We start from the raw sequence: 22,981 nt of genomic DNA, 5'->3' as shown, positions 1-22,981 counted from the left end.
GGGTTGGCTGATGCTTTGGCCAAACGAGGGGTTAGGCTGGTTGGTCACTTAAAAACAGGCTGTCTTGTATATCCTGTAATTTTCTTTATATTTTTTTATTAGCATAACATTTCAATTACTGATAAAAAGATATAAAATAAATAACATTTCATGCAGTTGTCAACATATACATTTTGACCTTTAGCAATCTGATTTTGGTTAAAGGAAAATCTAGAAAGGTTAGTAAGATAGAATACAGTTGCATAAGCAATCAAACTTTGTATTGAACAGGAAGATTACTTCATGTTACTGACAGTACATTTTTCCAATCACTATAACAAGTGTTTTTTTTTTCTTTTTTGTTTTCAATGAACAACATGAACATTGGAAAATAGGAAAAGCATCTAATAATGATTCAAGTCCATCAATCAGTTATAATATACTAGAAATGGGCTCATTAAAGATTTCAAAAGCATCCAGAATTCAAAATATGAGTAATTCTATCACTATAATAATGTCTAGGTTCTCACAGTTCCAAGAGTTAGCAAGCTTTTATTGATGTATGATCCTTCTTTTTGTCTCACACCATTGGTTTCAGCTCTGGAGCTCTCAGAACCTGCCAGATCGATGAGGTTCTGCATATACAAGTAAAATAAAAAAAGCCATAAAAAATCAATAACACATCTGCATAATTGATGTCATCAGAAACAACTATGATTGTTGAACCACAGGCAAAGAAATATAGATCCAAAAGCAGTCTACAATTAGGTAACTAGAAGGGAAGTTTCAGAAATATACCAACTGTGACAAGCTTACTGCTTCTCCTTCGCTGTTTTCACCATATGGACTGCTCTCTATTGTCTGTTGACAAGGTTGTCAAAGAAAAATAAAAAATTGATACCGACAGGGTAGGAATACCAAATGGAAAACATAAAAAAAAAAAAAAAAAATCATCAGACATGAAGATGAGGAAGTAACATCAAATCTTAATCACCTGAATCATCATATGCTCAAGTATGAACCCACATTACTTATTAACTTTAGGAATCTCATCTTCAGTAGATAACGTTATAGTTAAGAGAAGGCTTAGTGAGTTGAGTTGAGCAGGTAATATTATACCATGATCAACTTCCAGACAGTCTCAAGTTTATAAAGATGGGAATTTCATTTAGTCATAATATGGCTTAACGTATTTAGAAAAACCAAGAACTATAGATGAAAATACCCTATATTTGATCTGCAATTGTCATCCTTGGCTTTCCTTTTCTTTTCTTGTGTACATGATGATGGAGATCGGTCCAGGCATTGTAAGACCTATTTTCATAAGAAAGCCAAGAAACAGGTTCTGATTTGGCATGGGGAAGACTCTCGGGACTTGAACTGATCTGGTCAGGGGTATGTTCGTCATTTTGACCAGTCCCATGTGGGATTGAGCTATAGCATCTTGTTCCTCTATCTTAGTAGTGCTTCTCTTTCAATTTTCAGTTTAGTTGCATTAGTAGGTAGTAAGTTATTATGTTTCTTGATGCACAAGACAATGAGTGGCTTTTTTGTCATTATGGTGAACAGTATTCCGGGCCACACAAGTCACTCTATAAATAGATGCATTCTCTTCCTTTTGAAGCAAATGAAGATTTCTTTAGAGCTCTCTTGCAATTTTGTTGTAGCCTGTATGGAGTAATTCTAGGACCCTTGGAGTGATTCCTTGGGATTTCTCTCTTTTCTCTTTCTCTACCCTTTCTCCTCTCTCTCTCTCTCTCACACACACACACACACACGCACACACACTCTCTCTCTCTCTTCCTCTCTCTTTCTGTCTTGTGACAGTTTGTTCCACCCCTACTGCATCACATGGCTAACATGTTTTATTTCGTCCTCAGAACTCAGATAAGTAGATGGAGACCAAAAGATCATAAAAACAAGATCTTTAGATAATTATTTAAGAACTTTAGGGTAACTAAAAAAGAAATTACTTTTCTAATAGCATATATTTCTAATTATATGAAAAAAGTATCACCAACTACACAAGACTTGTGATTTGGAAGTATAGGGAATCATTAAAAAGACTTAAATGGTTAATTAGAGATATGACTGTTATAATCCAATGGGAAAGGAGGTCAGCAAATGGAGTGGATGATTATTTTGCAAAACTGGGGGTGCATAAGTCTGAACTTTTTCTGGCTCAGCTGTAATTCCTTTTGGTAAAAGCGCTGCACCTCACACCTCTGTTGGATTGCTTTATGTAATACTCTGTTGTAACACTTTATCTTTCTTTAATAAAATTCATTAGTTATCAAAAAAAAGTACACAAGACTTATTCATACATTCCTAATTGGTCACCAAGCACAGCTGCAAGGCCCTCCAGCCAGGGATTAGAAGGATTTAACCAGTCAGACAGTGACCCACAACATCTATGTCATTCCAGTATTTATGTACTTGTGCCTAAAAAGAATACAAAAATAGACATAAACATAAAAAAAATGCTGAAAGTAAGATGTTAAAAAAAGTTAAAATACCAGTGTAAATATTGTATGGCTTCTGCTGCTGAGTAAATTGAAACTTGTAGACCCAACATGTCTGTGCTCTGTTGTCATGACAAAATTCCTATAATTAATAAATAATAACCAGAAGATGCACAATACCCATATATCATTGATGACCAATCTAGACAGTAATATAGACTTCTGTCAAAATTTAGCCTACAAACTTAATATAGACTTCTGTCCAAATTTAGCCTACAAACTTATTAGTTATACAGCATAACAGGTAAGATCTTTTATTTTAGTTTTTAACACATGGAAATTTATAGACAAAATTAACAGTGAGAAGGAGCGTTAATTCTATATTATTGAAAGGGATCCACCACTGGGGTCCATCACCAAGCCTACTGCTAATCTAAATAGTATTATATAGATTGAGATCCAAATCTTCGATAGATATGGCACTGAACAGAGGGGAATGGCAAAACAAGATTCATGTAGAATTTATCAAAAAAAAAAAAAAAAAAAAACAAGATTCATGTAACTGGCAGCCCTTAGCTGAGTTGAATTGAGATTCAGAACCACATCTTCTTGCTCAAGAAGAAATTTTAACATTTCTTGAGTTTTCAAAACTTAGAAAACTTGATATCAAACAATTTCTGCATACTTGTGCTATATTTTCTACATATCTCTTAACTGCCAAACTCCTTGGAAATATTCAGTTCTTTGGATGGAGTTAAACACCTTTGCCATAAGATTTATGATTTCCTTATTCACTCTTATTTCTTACATCAGTGACCAACTGTAAAGAGAAGGGAGGGAAAGTAAAATCCAGAATGAAAGATTTGCATGTATGCATGTGTAATATATATACAGGAACTTGTACACTTTGCATGCCCACAAATATGAACATATAGAAGCACTCATAAACAGAGCAAAAAAATTTACCTTCACCAGCTGCAATAAGGGACAGAGCATGAGCAGGGGATAATACAACTTCTTCTTTTATCCCTTCAACATAGGTTCCCTATAACCAGTACAGGTAAAAATAAACAAAAGCTCTTCCATAAAGTCTAGGAAATAATAGTTCATCTAAGTACTATCCTGTTAATTAATATTATTATATAAACCTTCCTTTGTTGTATCAGTTCATGGAACATGTAAGAACATGGTTTCTGATTTTCTCTTTTACTGATTGGTTCAGCAACAAGATGCAAATATATATTAAGAAGGAAAAAATGAGAAAACTATCCATCATGAAAGAAAAGACAAAGTAATGAGAAAAGATAAATCCCTTCAGGTATCAAAAGTACCTAGGGCAGCCTAAAACCAACAAGTACTGTACTGTACAAATATGACCATGATTTTCCATAGTTTTATGATTTTTTGTGGGCTTCCACTTCTACATGGACCCAAATTTACAGTGAAATCAAAGTTTAAAACCTTGTATATATAATATAAAGTAGAATAGCAATGGTAGGACCCTCAGAGAATCTGAACTCTCTCCACTCCCAACCTACATATATACTTTGTGCAATTGAATTGACTAAACTTGGTAACATTTTTTTCCTTTAGAAAAGTTGAATTTGTATCATTTTAGTATCAAAAAAGTACACCAGACCATCACCCCCATACAACTGGTAACATGTATGCTCTGATCAGACCAAACACACAATGTACAGCCACGTCCTACTAGCTCTGCTGGGCTTCAAAAATAATACTAACCAGCCATTACAAAAGTAGAAAAGTTTTGCCCCACAATCAGAAAGTATGACGTCCAAAACTATATTATTGTGAACTTCCCTTTTCCAGCACAGGATTTACTCCACATCCCATACCTTCAAAAGGTTTTTTGGATATGTAACAGTACTTAATAATTTTAGGGAGAATGACTGATCAGCCCAGCTAGAATTCTTCAGCCCCACCGTACAGGGGGATGAATCCTGACCGTGGATTGATGCCAAATCCATGGGCAGGGTGCGGTTTAGGGGGGGGGGCTACTAGTAGACTATGGGGGGCTGTAATTTCAGAATTCTGCATTGGGCTGCAGTGTACTTCTCCCATAATTTTATTAATAGAAGAAAAAACCAGCTATACAAGTGGATTGCACTTGGTTTACAAAAGACAGCATAGGCTGACAGAAAACAAAACTGCCCCTTCACCCAGGTTCACCCCAGTATAAGCTATGAGCTTTTTTTCTTTAAAACAGGTAAGATAATATCTTTCATTGAATAAAAGTGAGAAGGTACAACCATTCCATGTACACAGAGATGATGTACAATGGGAATATACAAAAAGAAAACAATAGTATATGATTAAGAAAACAGGGACCGAGCATCAAAACAATCACTAGGCTGGGCCCCGTGAAAAGGAGTTTGAATGCTTAACCAGGAACATAACAAACCCTTTAACTTTTATTTTACAGTGTCTAAATCAGAATGCTTGTTTTAAAAAATGCACAAGTTTCTTTCTCTCCATACTTCCCAGATGATGGCTGCTAGTAAAATTCCCCAGAGTACCTTCCCTCTTCTACACTTGCACTCTCCAACTTTCAAACAGTGCCAGTGCTGAGGCCAGGAAACAGAAATGAACCCCAAAACATTGTAAAGCCAGATTCCAAAGGCTGTAAGAAAAGGTGCAACGGATGAACAGATGGTTTGAGGATTCTACACTATCATTGCATAAAGAGCATAATTGGCTATCAAGCAAAATTCCCCTCACCAGCTAATCTTTTGTTAAATATCTTCAAAGTGACATAGTCCAAACCAAGAAAGTCACCTTCGATGGAATGCAATGGTTCCAACAGGTAAGGAACTTCTTGTTGTGCTCCCAGACCATTATGAAAGGATTTGACAGTAAAATGACCATCTTTCTTCCCTTTCCACACCCTCTCATCAGCTTCTCTTGGGTTGGGTTTGATGTTTCGTAATAAACCAATAAGCTCCACCAATGGATTTATTTCCCAATCATTTAAGTTCCTTCTGGAAGTAAGTCCGCAGACCACCTCATTATTGATCTGATCAAAGCAGTCTCCTAATACAGCATTTTGATTCAGAGCTATTTCACAAAGGGCCAGGAAAAGCTCTTCTAGAGGAATCTCTCCACACCACCTGTTGTTGGACTAAAATACATTCAATTTGCTGACCTTGGAAAATACCTGAATAAGAAGTTTAAGTTGGTTCCTAATGCACTCCCATGTCTTACCAAAAACCACATGTTCCATGGTACTTCTTCACCAAATTTCAACCAGTTTATTATTACCACAAGACAGTTGGCTTCTACTTCAATCTCTGCCATTCTGATGAGGCAAATTTTAGTCCTTGTAAGCTGCAAGAAGCTCCACTTTTTGTGAATTTTCAGCCCCTTCCATTGCTGAAAAGCATAAAATAATGTTTCCCCTATCATCCCTAATGCATCCTATGCCTGATACACCTGGGTTACCTAAACAGTAGCCACCAAAATTGAGTTCTAATTTTCCATTCTCATGTGTACTCCACGTAGCATTCACTTCTTGTCTTCTTAGTTCTCACTAAATAGCTAACCACCATTTTCCATCCCCTTAAAAGATCATCTTAGTAGTTCCTTTGAATTCCTTACACGACAAGACCTAGTAAGAGGTTCTTACTAAAATTAACTCTATTGAATTTGAGCATCTTGTTTCCCTTCTTCAAATACTCTAGCATTTCTTTGATCCCACATACTCCAAAGGATGGAACATGGTCCTACAGGCATATTTTAAGAAAAGTAAGATGGTTAACTAAGGAGCTGACTGCTGAGATCCATGCTTACATGGATTCAGAAATCAGCAAACAGCATGTCAGATACACATACACTAGCAAGACGGGTAAAAAGGGCTCAAATGTTCTGGGGTTCTGTCTAGGAGAAATAGCAAGTTATATAATTAAGATAATGAAATGATGGTCAGCTACCCAAAGTAGCATGAGGGGTGTGAGGCACAACCATAGTTTTCAAGGTGCCAAGGCGAGGCTAGGCAACAGGGGGGCACCTTGTCGCCTAGTCGCCTAGGCGATGGATTTTTTTAAGTAAAAATCACATATCCTAGGGTAGTTCCCTAGGTTCCATAACCAAGTTTCTTTAATAACTATCCATAATTTTCATAAGAAAATATAAACTTCATGTTTAAGTCTAGAAAATCAACATATTTATGAGAAGAAAAAGAAGAAAGGAAAGAAAATTCAAAAAATATAGGGGCTGAACCCCTATTTTTGTTATAGGAAAAGAAGAAAGGAAAAGGTGGAAGAAGAAGAAGAAGAAGAAGAAGTGTGTTGATTAGACAAAATTTTAAGTTCTTCCCTTACTTATTGGTTCAGATTTTGAAGTCATTGAGGGTACAATACAGCAATTAGCAATGCTTGTGTTGATTAACCCTAACAAATAAGAAAATAATAAAAAGAAATTAGTTTATAAACACAAAAAATGAATATTTTTCTTTAATAATGTCTATTTTATAATTAAAATCTCAAAAAATAACAATATAAAAGTATTTTATTACACAGTATGCAAAACTGCTTGGTGACTAGGCAAGGCAAGCCTCCAAGGGCGCCTTGTCGCCTAGGCGTCGCCTGAACAACTATGGGCACAACCAAGGATTAAAGTATTGGTATCGGGTATTGTATTAGACAACTTGGATATGGATACAGATATGCTTGGGAAACACATGGATACGAACGAAAAAATATGGAAATGCTTGGATATGCTAAGAAAATGCACACAAATTCCATGAATATATTAATAGCATTAAGTTTTGTTAGTGTAGGGGTATTTCTGTCATTATACTTATGTTGAGGTTGATGATCTATAATATTATATTAGAACTAGTGTCCCTCACTTAAGTAAGGGCACACCTATCTTTTCCATTATGTTAGTAATATAAAACATGTCTAGCCAAATGGGAGAGGTAATTTTTTCTCTCATTCGAACCAGACTTTTCTTCTCTCATTTTCTCCTTTTTTCTCTCTCTCTCTTTCTTTCTTCTTTCTTGTTCTCTCTTTTTGGCTGTTATTAGACTAACAGAACTCAAGGGCAGGCCAAATCATAATATGGTATCAGAGCACAACTAAGCAACTCGGATCTGCCCAGATTTTTGTTTTCTGTGCACTCAATCTAGGGTTTTCTCTTGATTTCTCTGCCATCGATTGGAGATAAGGGAAAGGACTGAAAAGGAGTGGTCGCCCTCTTCCCTTGGAGGTCTCTATGCCTCCAGTTGTGCTGTTCATGGTCGGTTTCTGTGGTCCTCATATAGTGGTGAGATTTCAGGTAGTCGTGGGGTAGGGTTTGTGATGTAAAGAGTGCAATCTTCAGCAATAACAAGTGCTGAAACTAGTGTGATCAAGTAGTGTGCAGTGTGCCGAATTCAGTAATAACAGAATTCAGCAATAGGATATAAAAGTGATAGCAAATCTAATGTGATGATACCTACTGACTACCTGAATGTTCAAATGACCTCCATTAAGCTGAATGGAGAGAATTATGTACCTTGGGCTAAATCTGTAGAAGATTTCGGAAGGCAAAGAAGAAGGTGAAACACATAAGGGAGGAGAAACCCTCCACTAATTCTCATGAGTATGATGACTGAGAACAAGAGGATGCACAGATTATCACGTGGTTATGGAACAGTATGGAACCCAAGATTAGTGTAAATTTCATGTTTCTTGACACTGCTAAAGATGTGTGGGACCATGCTAAGAAGTTGTATTCTGGTCAAGACAATACAACCAGAGTATATCAGCTGTATCGGGAATACTTTAATCTGCAACAGGGCAATCAAAGTCTTGAGGAGCACTATGTTAGTATGAGAAACATTCATAATGAGTTGAATGCTTATCACCCCCTCACTTCTGATGTCAAAATTCAGCAACAACAGAGAGAACAACTTCATGTGACTCGATTTTTGGTGGGGCTGAAATCTGAGTATGAACTAGTGCGGGTTCAGATACTAGGAGGGTCAGCTCTCCCTTCCTTAGAAGAGGTGTTTGCTCGACTTCGGAGGACTTCCATTGGATCTACTAAGAACTCTAATGTTTCTGATAGATCAGCCTTTGTAGTATCAAGTGGCTCGGGTTCGAGGAGATGTACTCATTGTGGTATGGATGGACATACCATTAATTATTGCTATGACTTGCATGGTCCACCCTCAACTTGGGCCAATCATGCCCTGACTAGTGACACCAGTTTCAGACAAGAGAGTCGTTCAGCTGATCAGATGCCTCCTACATCCACAGATGTTCCCTGGAAGGAGATGGTGAGTGTTCCTCGTGATGAGTGTGAGAGGTTTGTCCAATCCACATCTCAGCAGAACACAACTACTTTCGCACACTCAGGTATGGCTTGTTTGGCATCCACACCCAATCACAGGATTATTGACTCTGGAGCCTCCGATCACATGACTAGAACTCTAGGTATGTTTTCTTCCCTCTCTCATTGCTCAACATCACAATCTATTACCCTTGCTAATGGTTCTGCATCCTTGATTTGTGGTGTTGGCAATGTTAACATGACCCCCTTATCTTTATCCTCAGTTTTGTATGTCCCCAAATTTCCGTTTAACCTTATGTTTGTTAGTAATCTGTTAGTAAGTTGACCAAGTCACTCAATTGCTCTATTACTTTTTACCCTTCTTTGTGTGTTTTTCAAGATCTCAAGACGGGGATGAAGATTGGTGGAGGGCATGAAGCTGGTGGATTGTATTATCTTGACGGTGGTGGAAGAACATCAACAGTTCTCCAAGTCATCTCTCTCTCCTCTCCAGTGGCACTGTCGATTTGGTCATCCTTCGCTGAAAGTTTTGAAATCTTTGGTTCCTTCATTGAGTCAACTTTCTATTTCAGATTGTGAGTCATGTCAGTTGGGGAAACATCATCATGTTCCCTTTAGTCCTAGGGTTGATAACCGTGTGTCGAGTCCTTTTTCTTTGGTTCACTCAAATGTTTGGGGTCCTTATAAAGTAATGTCATATAATGGATATAGATATTTTGTCATTTTTGTTGATGATTATTCAATGATGACGTGGATCTATTTAATGAAAGAAAGGAGTGAATTGTTTACCATCTTCCAAAAAATTTATGCTGAGATTCGCAACCAATTTGGTGTTCACATTAAAATTTTTCGTTCCAATAATGGCTGTGAATATTTCTCTTCATCATTTCAAGAATACTTGGACCAACATGGCATTATACATCAGACCTCATGTACCTACACCCCACAACAAAATGGGGTGGCTGAGAGAAAGAATCGTCATCTTTTGGAAACACCTCGATCCCTCATGCATCACATGAATGTTCCCAAATCCTTTTGGAGTGATGTGGTGCTTACTTCTTGCTTCTTGATTAATCGGATGCCCACGTTTATCCTTGATGGTCATTCCCCATTCACTACCTTGTTTCCCACCTTGTCTCCGTTTCCTCTTTCTCCCCGGGTTTTTGGGTGTGTTTGCTTCGTCCATAATCTGGGCCCCAGGAAGGACAGGTTAGATGCACGATCCATTAAGTGCATCTTCCTTGGCTATTCCCAAACCTAGAAAGGGTATAAGTGTTATCATCCTAGTCCTTGGCGTTCCTTTGTGTGTGTTGATGTTACCTTCTTTGAGTCTACTCCGTTTTTCTTGGGGTTCGGTGATGCTTCTTCCTCCTCATCACCTCCTCCTCTTCCACTTCTAGTTGCGGATTCTGTTCCCCTTGTTCCAGCCATGACCAAGTCCTTGCCTCCAGTGCCACCACCTGTTGAACGACCACCTATCTGTCAAGTGTATACACATTGCCCACATGTACCAGCTGCTACTCCTCTGGCTCCATCAACGTCAACAGATTCAGCAGTTGTCTCCACACCAGCCCCAAACCTAGTATCTGATCTTGATCTTCTCATTGCCTTGCGGAAAGGTAAACGCACTTGTACCCTTCATCCTATTTCTAATTATGTTTCACTCACTCACCTTTCCACTTCCCATCGCCAGTTTATCTCTTTGTTATCCTCAGTTGTTGTCCCTAAGGATGTCGAGGAAGCCCTTGCCTCTCCAGGGTGGTGCCGTGCAATGGAAGAAGAACTCTCAGCTCTAACTCATAATCATACTTGGGACCTCACCACTCTTGCTCCTGGGAAGCAGAATGTCGGTTGTAAGTGGGTTTATATTGTTAAGTATTTACCTGATGGTAGTGTAGAGCGCCTGAAAGCTCGATTGGTTGCAAAATGGTACTCCCAAACCTATGGTATTGATTACACAAAGACCTTCTCCCCAGTTGCTAAGATAGGTCGATTCGTGTTGTGATCTCTCTTGCTACTATGTATTGTTGGCCCCTCTATCAGCTTGATATAAAAAATGCTTTCTTGCATGGTGATTTGCTCAAGGAAGTCTATATGGAGCAACCACCAGGGTTTGTTTCTCAGGGGGAGGATGGTAAGGTATGCAGACCAAAGAAGGCTATTTATGGGCTTAAACAGTCTCCTCGAGCATGGTTTGGTAGGTTTAGTGAGGTGGTAAAGAAGTTTGGTATGAAACAATGCCAAGTTGATTATTCTATCTTCAGTCATGACTCTCAGGTAGACCTGTTCATGGGCCGGGCCGGGCTGGGCTCGGGCCGGGCTTTCAGTCTGTATTAACAGAATTTTCTAAGGCCCGAGCCCGAGCCTGGCCCGACCATCGGGCCTGCAACTTGGGCCCGAGCCCGACCCTCATAAAAAGCCTGAAGCCCGGGCCTAGGGCTGAGCCCAAAGTTTAGCCCATACTGTTAGCGACTGAATAGAGAGAGAGAGAGATTATAAAGAAAAGAATAAAAAATGTATATATTAAATTATAAATATATATTTTAATAAATATTATATTATTTATATATTTTATATAATATATAAAATACATATTATATATTTTATAAAATATATAATGCTGAGTCGGGTCGGGCCAGGCTTTTTTGACAAATCCCGAGCCCGGCCCGAAACACAGTTGGGCTTACTATGTTAGGCCCGCACATGACCAAGCCCGACTGGGGTGCGGGCCGGGCCGCTACCCGACCCATGAACATGTCTATTCTCAGGTAGTAAAAATCCTATTGGTGGTGTATGTAGATGATATTGTTATTATCGGGAATGATAAAATGGGCATTGGCAGGTTGAAGACTTTTCTACAGAAACATTTCCAATCAAAGGACCTTGGTAAATTGAAATATTTTTTGGGGATAGAAGTAGCAAGGTCTAAGCATGCCATTAATTTGTGTCAGAGGAAATATGTGCTTGATTTGCTAGAGGAAACATGTTTGTTAGGTGTTAAACCAATTGAAACACCTATGGAAACAAATACTAAGCTGAGTAGTGATATGGGTGAAGTGTTTGAAGACCCTGGCAGATACCGGTGACTTGTAGGTAAACTGAACTACCTAACCATTACTCGATCAGATATTTCATTTGCGGTTAGTGTGGTAAGTCAGTTCATGCAGAAACCTCTGGTTCCTCATTGGGATGCAATTTTAAGAATTGTGAGGTATTTGAAAGGGGCTCTTGGTCGTGGTTTGATATACAAAGGTGGTGGAAAACTTGAAATAGAAGGATATACTGATGCTGACTGGACCGATTCTATGTCTGATAGGAGGTCTACAACAGGCTATTGCACTTTACTTGGGGGTAATCTGGTGACATGGAAAAGTAAGAAGTAGACAATCGTGGCGAGAATCAGTGCAGAGGCAGAATATAAAGCTATGGCACATACCACTTGTGAATTAGTGTGCCTAAGGAACCTTCTATAGGAGATGTGATACAATGTTAACACTCCAATGAAGCTCTATTGTGACAATCAGGCTGCAGTTCATATTTCTTCTAATCCGGTGTTTCATGAAAGAACCAAGCACATAGAGGTTGACTGTCACTTTATGAGAGAGAAGGTGCTGAATGGAGTGATAGACACTGCATATATTAACACAGGGAACCAGTGGGCAGACTTATTTACAAAAGGGTTGAGTCGGGGAAGAGTGGACTGCATATGTAACAAGTTGGGATTATATGATATATACTCACCAGCTTGAGGGGGAGTGTTAGTGTAGGGGTATTTCTGCCTTTATATTTATGTTGAGGTTGTTGATCTGTAATATTATATTAGAACTAGTGTCCCTCACTTAAGTAAGGGCACATGTGTCTTTTCCATTATGTTAGTAATATAAAACATGTCTGGCCGAATGGGAGAGGTAATTTTTTCTCTCGTTCAAACCAGACTTTTCTTCTCTCCTTTTCTCCTCTTTTCTCTCTCTCTTTCTTTCTTCTTTCTTCTTCTCTATTCTTGGCTGTTATCAAACTAACAGAACTCAAGGGCAGGCCGAATCATAATATGTTTAATGTCAAAACAATTATAAATAATATATAAATACATAGGAATTGTTTATTTAAATGATATATGTATATATATACATATACATATGAAGAAATATATTATAATTAATATAGCAGGACATGTAGATATTATACAATTTTATTAGTAATGCATCAATCAAGAGTCCAAGGAAAATATTATATAGATTTTTACAAATTAATATATGCAAAAAGCCAATACTATTTTATTATCTATTATAGTGTATGGCATAAAGCATATGCAACTATTATATTTGAATTGTTATATCTTTTTTTCTATTTTCTATTTTTATCTTTTAACATTTTCAAAAAATTCAACTAAAAATTTAATTCTTAAATGTTTGATAAATAATATTTATATTTTTGTAAACAATAAATATGTTATTATAAAATGTAAATGAAAATATCAATTAATAATTTATAAAAATATATAATCTTAACTTAAAATATATCAAATCTATTAAAATTTTGAAAATGCATATCATATGGAAATACATAAATTTTAATTTCTAAAATAATTATTTCATTATCAATGTTTTATTTTTATAAAATTTTGAAGTTAAAAATTGTTTTTTATATAAATAGTAGATTAATGGATTTAATAGATCCAATTTATATTATATTTTCAAATACTTTGTAAACAATAATTTTATTTTTGTAAATAATAAATACATTGTTATTTAATGTAAATTAAAATATTAATTAACAATTTATAAAAATTTAAGATATATACCATATGCAAGTTTATAAAAATTTAAGTATTAAAATAATTATTCTATTTTAAATATTTTATTTGTATAAATTTTTAAAGTTAAAATTCATTTTTGATATATATATATATATATATATATATGTGTGTGTGTGTGTGTGTGTGTGGATTTTATAAATTATTTATTCCATTTATTTATAAAATACTAATTATGAATATTGTTCCTTTTAATTTAAAGTTGAAGTTTTTGAAAATAAATGTAGGTTGTTTTTTGTTTGCATGTAAACATTAAGTTTAATAAAGTTATTTTATTACCCTTACTAACATGAAATAACAAATGGCTTTGTGGTTAAATGCGCGTGCATTGACCAACGTGGGTTCGAGTCACGCTACTCTCATTTTTTTATTGTGAGATGCTGCATCACTAGTCGAAACCATGGTTGAGACGCTTCTGTATCGACGCGTATCAGCCGATACTATGCGATGCATGCCGATACAGTGGTGTATTGGACCGATATGCACGATTGGCAGAATACACCTGCAGTCATAGCGTATCCCATATCAGTGCAGCCTTAGAGTGATACGATACACCCGATACCAGGCGTATCGTATTGATATTTTAATCCATGGGCACAACCATATTGTAAATATTCATTCCTTTTACTAAAAAAATTCTTTGAAAGTTACCAATAGAAAAAACATTTATACTGGAATAAAACTTGGCTAGCATTATTTAGCCAACTCATAACTATCTGAGAGTCCTCATCCACCTCTATATTTCTAAAACCAAGTTCTCTACTTAGTCTTAGGCCTTGTAAGACATCCATATCAACTCACCCTTTTCGAGTCCCCAGCTCCTATTGGTCAAGAGACATGACTGTTATGGCTCCGTGACTATTCCTGAGTACTCCTATGCCAGAAAAAAAAAAAAAGGATTACCTATGCTACAGCCATCAAAATTTAGCTTTATTTGGTGTGTTAGGTAGGCTCCACTCCACTGAAAGAGTAGATCCATATGTAGAAGGATTTTCCACCAATTTCCAGCCTCTAACAATGTCATAAGCAGAGAAAGGTGCAAAAACATCTAGTGTTTTAAAAAATGACCATGAATGCATTACATTAAGCAACATTTTCAATCCGCAATTGAATTGGATGGTTGGACTTGTCAACCTGTCATTTGATCAGGTTTTTGGGTCCATTTGGCCCCAAACAGTTTACTTGCAAAAAACGTTGATTCAGTCAATGTACCAGTGACCTAGCTGATTGAACCGCTGAACCATTTGACCCAGTCAGTGGGTAATGGGTTCGACAATAATTCTCTCTTTTTTTTGTATCTAGTCATTTCCATCACTAATAACAAAAGTTCTCATTTATCACATTTTTTATTAACATGATGAATATATAACATTAGAGACAGGCCCAGAAAATTTTCTATTATTTTCTTTTTTTTTTCTGCTTCTTATCTATTTTGATGTTTTATTATTTGATTATGATATCATGGGGTTGAACTGGTGGCCCGCTACCCAAAGGAAAAAATGGTTCTATTTCTAGGCTATTTTTTAAAACACTGATATCAAGTAAAATCTTTTAGCCAATGTTGTTACTATCACTAATGTTTTGGATGAATACATACTTCCTAATTGAATCCACCTTTCATTCTTAGTCATAATTCATAAACACTCAAACCCTGTGCACTCAACTTTCGTACTCAAGATTTTTTCTTGAATATCAGAAACTTCAGGGGCTAGCTTAGTTATGGACATTTAACTTACATACAATACCTATCTTCACATATGGTTCCTCATACCTGTTGCACATATGACCTTCAAAGTAATGCACAAAATTTGTTTTCAAAAGAATTTCCCAGTTACCTTGATGCATATTGAAGAGATTTGGAAATTAAAAATTGAGTAACAATGAATAAGATAGACATATTTTCTGGAAAAATAATAAACCTATTCTAAGGAATATAAAGTGAAAGACTGGCACCTGAAGGTCCTCTCTTATTCTTAGGTTCTGGCCTGCAGGATTCAGCAAGTCATTAACAACCTGAAACAAAATATAAAAAACTCAAAAGGATAGTTTGCAAATGAAAAATTAACGAAATATAAATACTCTTGGAACACGAATATAGCTTTAGAATGCTCATGTACATGGATATAAAAGCATTAATCAATCTCCAATTAGAAGAGATTAAGCTATTTGGTTAAATGGATATATGTATCAATGTGATAAGAGGGGAAAAGAGCTTCCAATGTACCATAGAAGAATTCAGGAAAAAGAGACATTAATGGGAAAAAAAACAAAATAATTTGGTCATAAATACACATAATGGGGAGAGAGAGAGAGAGAGAGAGAGAGAGAGAGGGAGGATGGCTGGACTCTCTTCTACCAAATCATTACAAATTTCAATTTTATGAACCTCCACCTTGGGAAACTTGAAAAGAGAGAAATACAGATTAAATATTTATTAATATGAAACATGGAATATTTTCTAGTTCTGCATACATAAAAAAAAACGAATATGAGCACATTGTCCATAATTTTTTTTGACAAGTAAAAAGAAAAAACAATTACAAACTAGGACGGTGTTGAGAAAACAGCTCCATAAGAGCCAAAAAATAACATGCAACCAAATCCCAAACAAAAGGCCCCCAAAAACCAGCAAAAACCAGCGACCAATACAAAAAGAAACCTCTGGACCAAGCCAGCTGAGCCCGGGAACCAACATAGAGCAGCCACGAACCTCCAAGCCTCACCCTCTCACCTTCATCGAAACTCACATTCTTCCTTCACTCTTCATCAACTAAATCTGACTCCTTTCCTTCACCCTCCTCCCAATTCTCACCCCTTCCCCAACTGCGCTTTTCTTGTTCTTTTCCTGCCTTCTATTTTGTTCAAATTGTTAGATTGCCTTCCTCACCACCGCTTCTCCCCCCAATCTAGACAAGTCTTCTTGCGATTGCAACCCAAATTCGACCCAAGGGAAAAGGAGCACCTTTCTTCTTCTCTCACCTCAGCTTTTATAGAAAAACAAGAGTATTTTGAGTGAAAGAGACAACACAATGTTGGGTTGTGTCATCTTCAGCTTTGGTGATCTTCTGGACCTAAATCTTTGGGCATGTTAACCACCTAGGGAGCTTGTGGACTCTGTATCAGGTAACATTCTACCCAACTATTAGAAATCAATTTGGCATGCTAATTCTAAATCGATTCATAGAGAAATCTTGTTTCTCATGAGAGATTCAATCTCTCCTAGGGCTGAATTCAAGAATTATTGAAATTCACCATCCCACCATCAAGGTTTGACCTTTATGGCTTTTTTTCAGCCTATTCTTCAGATCTTTTGTGCAGTGATTTTTCCTTCAAGGAAAAGTCTACTAATTTCGCTTTACTTTTTACTTATCAAGAAAAGAAGGAAAGGCTTACTTTTATTTACCCTGTCAAAACCAAATACTAGGAAGATCATTGTTACCGAGATTTTTTCTTTACGGAAGGATTTCCTTGTTTTTTGCCCTATTTCCTTGCACAAAGACACTTTGTCCCCAAGGTGTTTCTTTCTTGAGAAACAGTTAGTATGGGACTTGGGTTAACGAGAGGCCTAAATGACTCTGAAATGAACAATGTTTCCAAGTGTGATGCCAAATTTTGGACAGCTCACTGTAACATTCTTAAAAATCTCCAAAAGAGTAGGTCCAAGTGGCATCTCTCACCAAAAATGTGTCTTTTATGTTGAGAAAATTGTGAAATTACATTTCACTGGTTAATCTTCTATCCTTTCACGTCCAATATTTGGGAAATTTTTCTTTCTGTTTTTGGTAGAAGGTGGATTCACCCTAGGAAACCTTTTTAGTCCCTCACTCTTCTCTCCAGCCAAGAAAAGAGGAAAGAACTTGTAGAAATGCACTAAAGCAGTAATTTTGTGGTGTATTTGAAAGGAAAAGCAAGGATGACATTATTGAAAAATTACAATTCAGGTGGCACTTTGGTGAATGTTGAGTTGTGCCGATTTCAAGTTATTGGGCCCAGTCATTTATTTTTTATTTTTAAGTTGTTAAGTTAGGAAAGTAGCCGCCCTAGTAAGGGCATTCTTGTAATCTTTCATTATTTTATTTTAAGTATATAATTCAAAGAGAGGTTGGCGGCCAGACCTATTCAATTCTGGCTTCATCCCACTCTCTTTTCTTCTTTTCTCTCCTTCTCTCTTGCTGAAACCTTTCAGTGTCCTCTACTTTTCTTCACAAAGTATACACCAGAAATAGTTATCAGCAACTTCTGCTTGGTATCAGAGCAGGCTGAAGGCTTCTTGAGCTGCTCTATCATGCAGCCCTAGATCGGCCGAATGCATGGTGATTTGAGAGGTTGGTCGAAGATCTCAGGTAAGCCCAGTTTTTGGATTTTTTGGTGGATCTGTTTTGCCCTGTAGCTGGTCTAGGGTTTCCCATCAAATTCAGGAAGAACAAGAGAAAGGGGGAGAGTCCTGTTTTTGTAGGACTCTTCAATTTTGACCTAGGAAGTGGCGCCCTAATTTTTTAGGGTTCCTTAGGGTTTTCTGAAGAGGGCGGTTCAAGTCCTATCTTTTTTGGAGGTCTCTGGAGAAAGCGGCTACCTCTTCTCTCTCTTCTCCCGTCCCGCAAAAAGGGAATCTTTTGTGGGAGGATCATCTGGGGTACCAGAAAGGATTTATTTCATATTCTTTCATCTTAAAGTGACCTTCTAACCCTTTTTTAAGAATTATGGAGGGCCACGGAACTGAAAACAAACCCGGGAGTGAAATGCAACTAGTGGGAGGTGTCGGAGAACTTTTCGGGGCTAGGACCATCACTATAGTTAAGTTAGATGTTGCAAACTATTTAGAATGGTCACAATCTGCAAAGATGGCCATTGGTGCTCATGGGAAGTTGGGGTATATCACTGGTGAGGAAGTGAAACCCAAGACTAACAGCTCCCGGTGGGTACAAGAAAATTATATGGTAATGACTTTGCTGTGTAATTTGATGTTGCCCCATGTAAATAAATTTTTTTTGTGGGCAAATACGGCTAAGGAAATATGGGATGGGGTTGCAGAAACCTACTCACAGAGTGAAAATGTTGCTAGGACCTATCAGTTGAGGAATCATATTATTGCTACCTAGTAGGGAGATAAACCTATTGTTGTTTATTTTTCGGCCCTTAAAACCCTGTGGTAGGAGATTGACCATCTGGAGACAATTGTTTGGGAAACCACTAAGAATGCAACTGCCTACCAGAAGCTTTTAGAGAAGTATAGAGTCTTTGAATTTCTTGCTGGTCTTAATCACGAATATGATATTGCAAGGCAACATATCCTTTCTAGGGATAATGTTACTCTCTCTCAGGCATATGCCTTTGTATCAGGAGAAGAGAGTAGGAGGAATGTGATGATGATGAAGAATTATGGTTTTGAACAATCAACCATGGTCAGTACTATGAAACCTAAACAGAGTGGAGACTGAGGTAGCAATGAAATCAGGAAGGAAGATAAGAAGGATATGTTTTGTGATTACTATAAGAAGCCCAAACACACAAGAGATACCTACTGGAAGTTTCACCCTCATCTTGTGTCGAATAGACTTAAAAACAATAAGGAAAATGCTAACATGGCAGTCACTGGTGACATACCTGGCCCCCTACAACTACTTTAGAGTCTGTTGCAGCTGCTACAGTGAGGGCCGAACTTGAGAGATATGGGCAGTTCTTAAATCAGCGAGGTAAAGTCAGCCCTAATCTAGTAATAGGTGGACAGCTAGGTACAGGTGGTTCTGGTGGAGCACATTCTACTTCCTTTGCTCATACAGGTAGTTCACATGTCACTGCAAACTATGTTTCTACTACAAGTAAGGAGGGACCTCCTTGGATTATAGATTCTGGAGCCTTAGAGAACATGACCCATAGTTCCACTATTTTTTCTTCTTACCAACTCTATTCTGGCAGAGACAGAGTCTCCACAGTCGATGGATCTCATGTTCCCATTGCTGGGAAGGGGTCTGTCAAGATTACTGATTCCATTTCCCTACCCTCTGTCCTTCATGTTCCCAGATTGAGTACTAACTTGTTATCTATTAGTAGTTTGACTAAGAACTTGAATTGCTCAGTGATTTTTTCTCCTGGTCATGTGTTTTGTAGGATCTGGATTCAAAGAGGACGATTGGTAATGTTCGTGAAGTGAATGAAAACTACCTCCTGGATGCGCTTCCTCATCATCAGGGTCATCATGTTAGCAGGGATATTGAGTCAGTCTGTGAGTTAGATTATGCTTTGGCATAATCATTTGGGTCATTTGTCTTTTTCTTCTTTTGCGCTTCTTATTTCCAAAGCTATTTGAGTCTATTAATCTGTCTAGTTTAGAGTGTAAAGGTTGTCAGGTTGGAAAACATTGTAGACATTCCTTTAAAGCTAGTAATAAAAGGTGCTCATCTGCTTTTGATGTTATTCATTCTGATGTGTGGGGACCATACCATGTTCCTTTTGGGTGGCTATTGATATTTCTTTTTATTTGTGGATGATTTTTCTCGATATTCTTGGATTTACTTAATGAGATCTCATGATGAGGTACCATCCTTGGTTCAACAATTTCATCAGATGGTGCTAACACAATTTGGAGTACGAGTGAAGGTGTTCGGATCAGACAATGCCAGGGAGTATTTTGAAAGGAACCTTGCTTCATATCTGTTAGAGTATGGAGTTATCCATCAGAGTAGTTGTTCTTACAGACACAACAGAATGGTGTTGCAGAGAGGAAGAACAGACACATTATTGAGATTGCAAGAAGAATCATGATCACATCTACTGTTCCAGTTCGGTTTTGGGGTGATGCAGTTCTCACAACAGTCTTCCTGATTAATAGGGTGCCCTCTCATATACTTGGATTCAGCACCCCATTCAGCCCCCTTTTTCTTGAGGAATAGATGCTCCACATTCCTCTTAGGGTGTTTGGATGTGTTTGCTTCGCACAAGTTTTTGGTCCTCACCGCTCGAAGCTCGATCCAAAGGAAAAGAAGTGTGCTTTTCTTGGGTATGCAGAAAATCAGAAAGGGTACTGCTGCTATGATCCAGTCTTTGGGAGTCGGTAGGTTACTATGGATGTCACCTTTTTTGAGTCCACATCCTTTTTCTCGAAGGATCTTTCTCAACTGGAGTGTTTTGGGGAAGTGAGTGAATAGTCTATTCCTCTTCCAGTTCCAGTTCCTGTGTCTGATCCTCCTATGTCACCTATCTTACCACCTCCCTTGCGTCCTACTTCTCAATGTTACTCACGACAACGACTTCACAAAGAGGTTGATTCCACTGCAGAAGAACTCACGTCACTTCCTATCGGTTCCTTGGAGACTCGAGATTCACCTGACATGGATTCAGGTATTCCTCTTGATCCCTCTAATGTTTCAGTTCCTATTGATTCTACTAATCCCATTACATATGACCTGGACCTTCCTATTGCACTCAGAAAAGGGAAGAGAAAGTGTATTGTTCATTGTATTTCACAGTACCTATCCTACAGTGGACTTTCTCCTTCTTATCGTGCTTTCCTTTCTTCCCTTGACTCTGTGTCTATACCCAAGGGTGTCAGTGAGGCTCTCTCCAAACCTGAGTGGAAAGCAGCTATGCAGGAAGAGATGGAAGCCTTAATTAAGAATTAGACATGGAATATTGTGGATCTACTAGAGGGCAAGGAGACTGTTGGATGCAAATGGGTTTATACAGTTAAATATAAGACAGATAGAAGTATAGAAAGGTATAAGGCCAGACTGGTTGCAAAAAGGGTACACCCAAACCTATGGCATTGATTATTTAGAGACCTTTGCACCAGTTGCAAAGATGACTTCTGTTTGGATTCTTCTCTCTCTTGCTGCCACATACTCTTGGCCCCTATTTCAACTTGATGTAAAAAATGCTTTTCTGAATGGAGATTTGCAAGAAGTGTATATGGATCTTCCTGCTGGTTTCTATAGTGATGCTGAAAAGGGGAAGGTATGTAGACTGAAGAAGTCACTTTATGGTTTAAAACAGTCTTCTAGAGCATGGTTTGACAGGTTTAGGAAGGATTTGATTGCTTTTGGCTACACTCAGACTCAACCAGACCATACTTTGTTTGTAAAGCAGAGGGGGTCCTTGGTGTCAGTCCTGATAGTTTATGTGGATGATATTATTGTCACAGAAAATGACCTAAGTGAGATTGACAGTTTGAAGAAGAATCTACACAAAGAATTTGAAATTAAGGATCTTGGGGAGATGAGGTACTTCTTGGGCATTGAGGTTGCAAAATCAAAACATGGAATTTTTATTTATCAAAGGAAGTATGTTCTGGACCTCTTGCAAGAAATAGGGAAGCTTGGAACAAAGGTAGCCAGTACTCCTATTGATCAAAATCACAGAATTAATGCATTAGAAGGTGAGTTGATAAAGGACATTGGAAGATATCAGAGACTTGTGGGGCAACTACTATATTTATGTATGACAAGACCAGATATCTCCTATGCAGTGAGTGTGGTGAGTCAATACATGCATGCCTCACAAGTTCAGCAATGGGAGGTTGTTGACAGGATTTTTGCTTATCTGAAGGGACACCCAGGCAGAGGCATACTATTTGTTGACCATGGACAGTTGAAGCTAGAGGCTTATATAGATGTTGATTGGGCAGGATGCCTTGATGACAGGAGGTCTACATCAGGAGTTTGCACTCTTGTTGGGGGTAATCTAGTCTCGTGGAAAAGTAAGAAACAGACAGTTGTGGCAAGACCAAGTGCAGAAGTTGAATACAGAGCCATGGCACATGGAGTTTCAAAGCTTCTCTGGATCCGCTCCTTGTTAGAAGAGATTGGTGTTGAGGCAGAAGAACCTATGATGTTGTACTGTGACAATCAGGCAACAATTAATATTGCCCACAACCTAGTTTAGCATGACAGGACAAAGCACATTGAAATGTAGCTTGCTGATGTTCTGACAAAAGGTGTTGCAAGGAACAAGTTGGAGCATGATCTACGCAAGTTGGGATTGTGTGACACTTACTCCCAACTTGAGGGGGAGTGTTGAGTTCAGCCAATTTCAAGTTATTGGGCCCAGTCATTTATTTTTTATTTTTAAGTTGTTAAGTTAGGAAGCTATTGGGATTTAGGCCCATTAGTTTATGTTTTTAAGTTGTGACTGTTCAGCTACTTAAAATAGCCACCCTACTAAAGGCATTCTTGTAATCTTTCATTATTTTATTTTAAGTATATAATTCAAAGAGGGGTTGGCAGCCAGACATATTCAATTTTGGCTTCATCTCTCTCTCTTTTCTTCTTCTCTCTCCTTCTCTCTTGCTGAAACCTTTCAGTGTCCTCTACTTTTCTTCACAAAGTATACATCAGAAATAGTTATCAGCAACTTCTACTGTGAAAACATTGGAAGCATTTAAACACTTCCATAGACAACATTACTAGAAATTGGCAGAAAATGGAAATTTTCTCCATAT

The 22,981-nt window shown here is 37.6% G+C and overlaps 1 protein-coding gene across 6 annotated transcripts in view; it reads right to left on the bottom strand.

Annotated features, from left to right (window-relative positions):
• The window catches only part of LOC148844609 (kinesin-like protein KIN-7K, chloroplastic), a 76,449-nt gene that overhangs the window by 16,864 nt on the left and 36,604 nt on the right, over nucleotides 1-22,981 (bottom strand). For all 6 annotated transcript variants that reach the window (XM_088955723.1, XM_088955725.1, XM_088955724.1 and 3 more), the window contains exons 8-12: nucleotides 15,502-15,561; nucleotides 3,408-3,486; nucleotides 2,496-2,563; nucleotides 778-840; nucleotides 510-614 (exon numbers count right to left, since the gene is read on the bottom strand). In XM_088955723.1, the coding sequence (XP_088811849.1) occupies nucleotides 510-614; nucleotides 778-840; nucleotides 2,496-2,563; nucleotides 3,408-3,486; nucleotides 15,502-15,561 (375 nt within the window). The remainder of the gene's footprint in view (nucleotides 1-509; nucleotides 615-777; nucleotides 841-2,495; nucleotides 2,564-3,407; nucleotides 3,487-15,501; nucleotides 15,562-22,981) is intronic.

This window comes from Nelumbo lutea, chromosome 7, assembly GCF_056320005.1.
Source record: "Nelumbo lutea isolate HS-2025 chromosome 7, American lotus-T2T, whole genome shotgun sequence".
NCBI classification, from domain to species: domain Eukaryota; kingdom Viridiplantae; phylum Streptophyta; class Magnoliopsida; order Proteales; family Nelumbonaceae; genus Nelumbo; species Nelumbo lutea.
The sequence above is the reverse complement of the archived record's forward strand: the minus strand, read 5'-3'. Positions and strand labels throughout refer to the sequence as shown.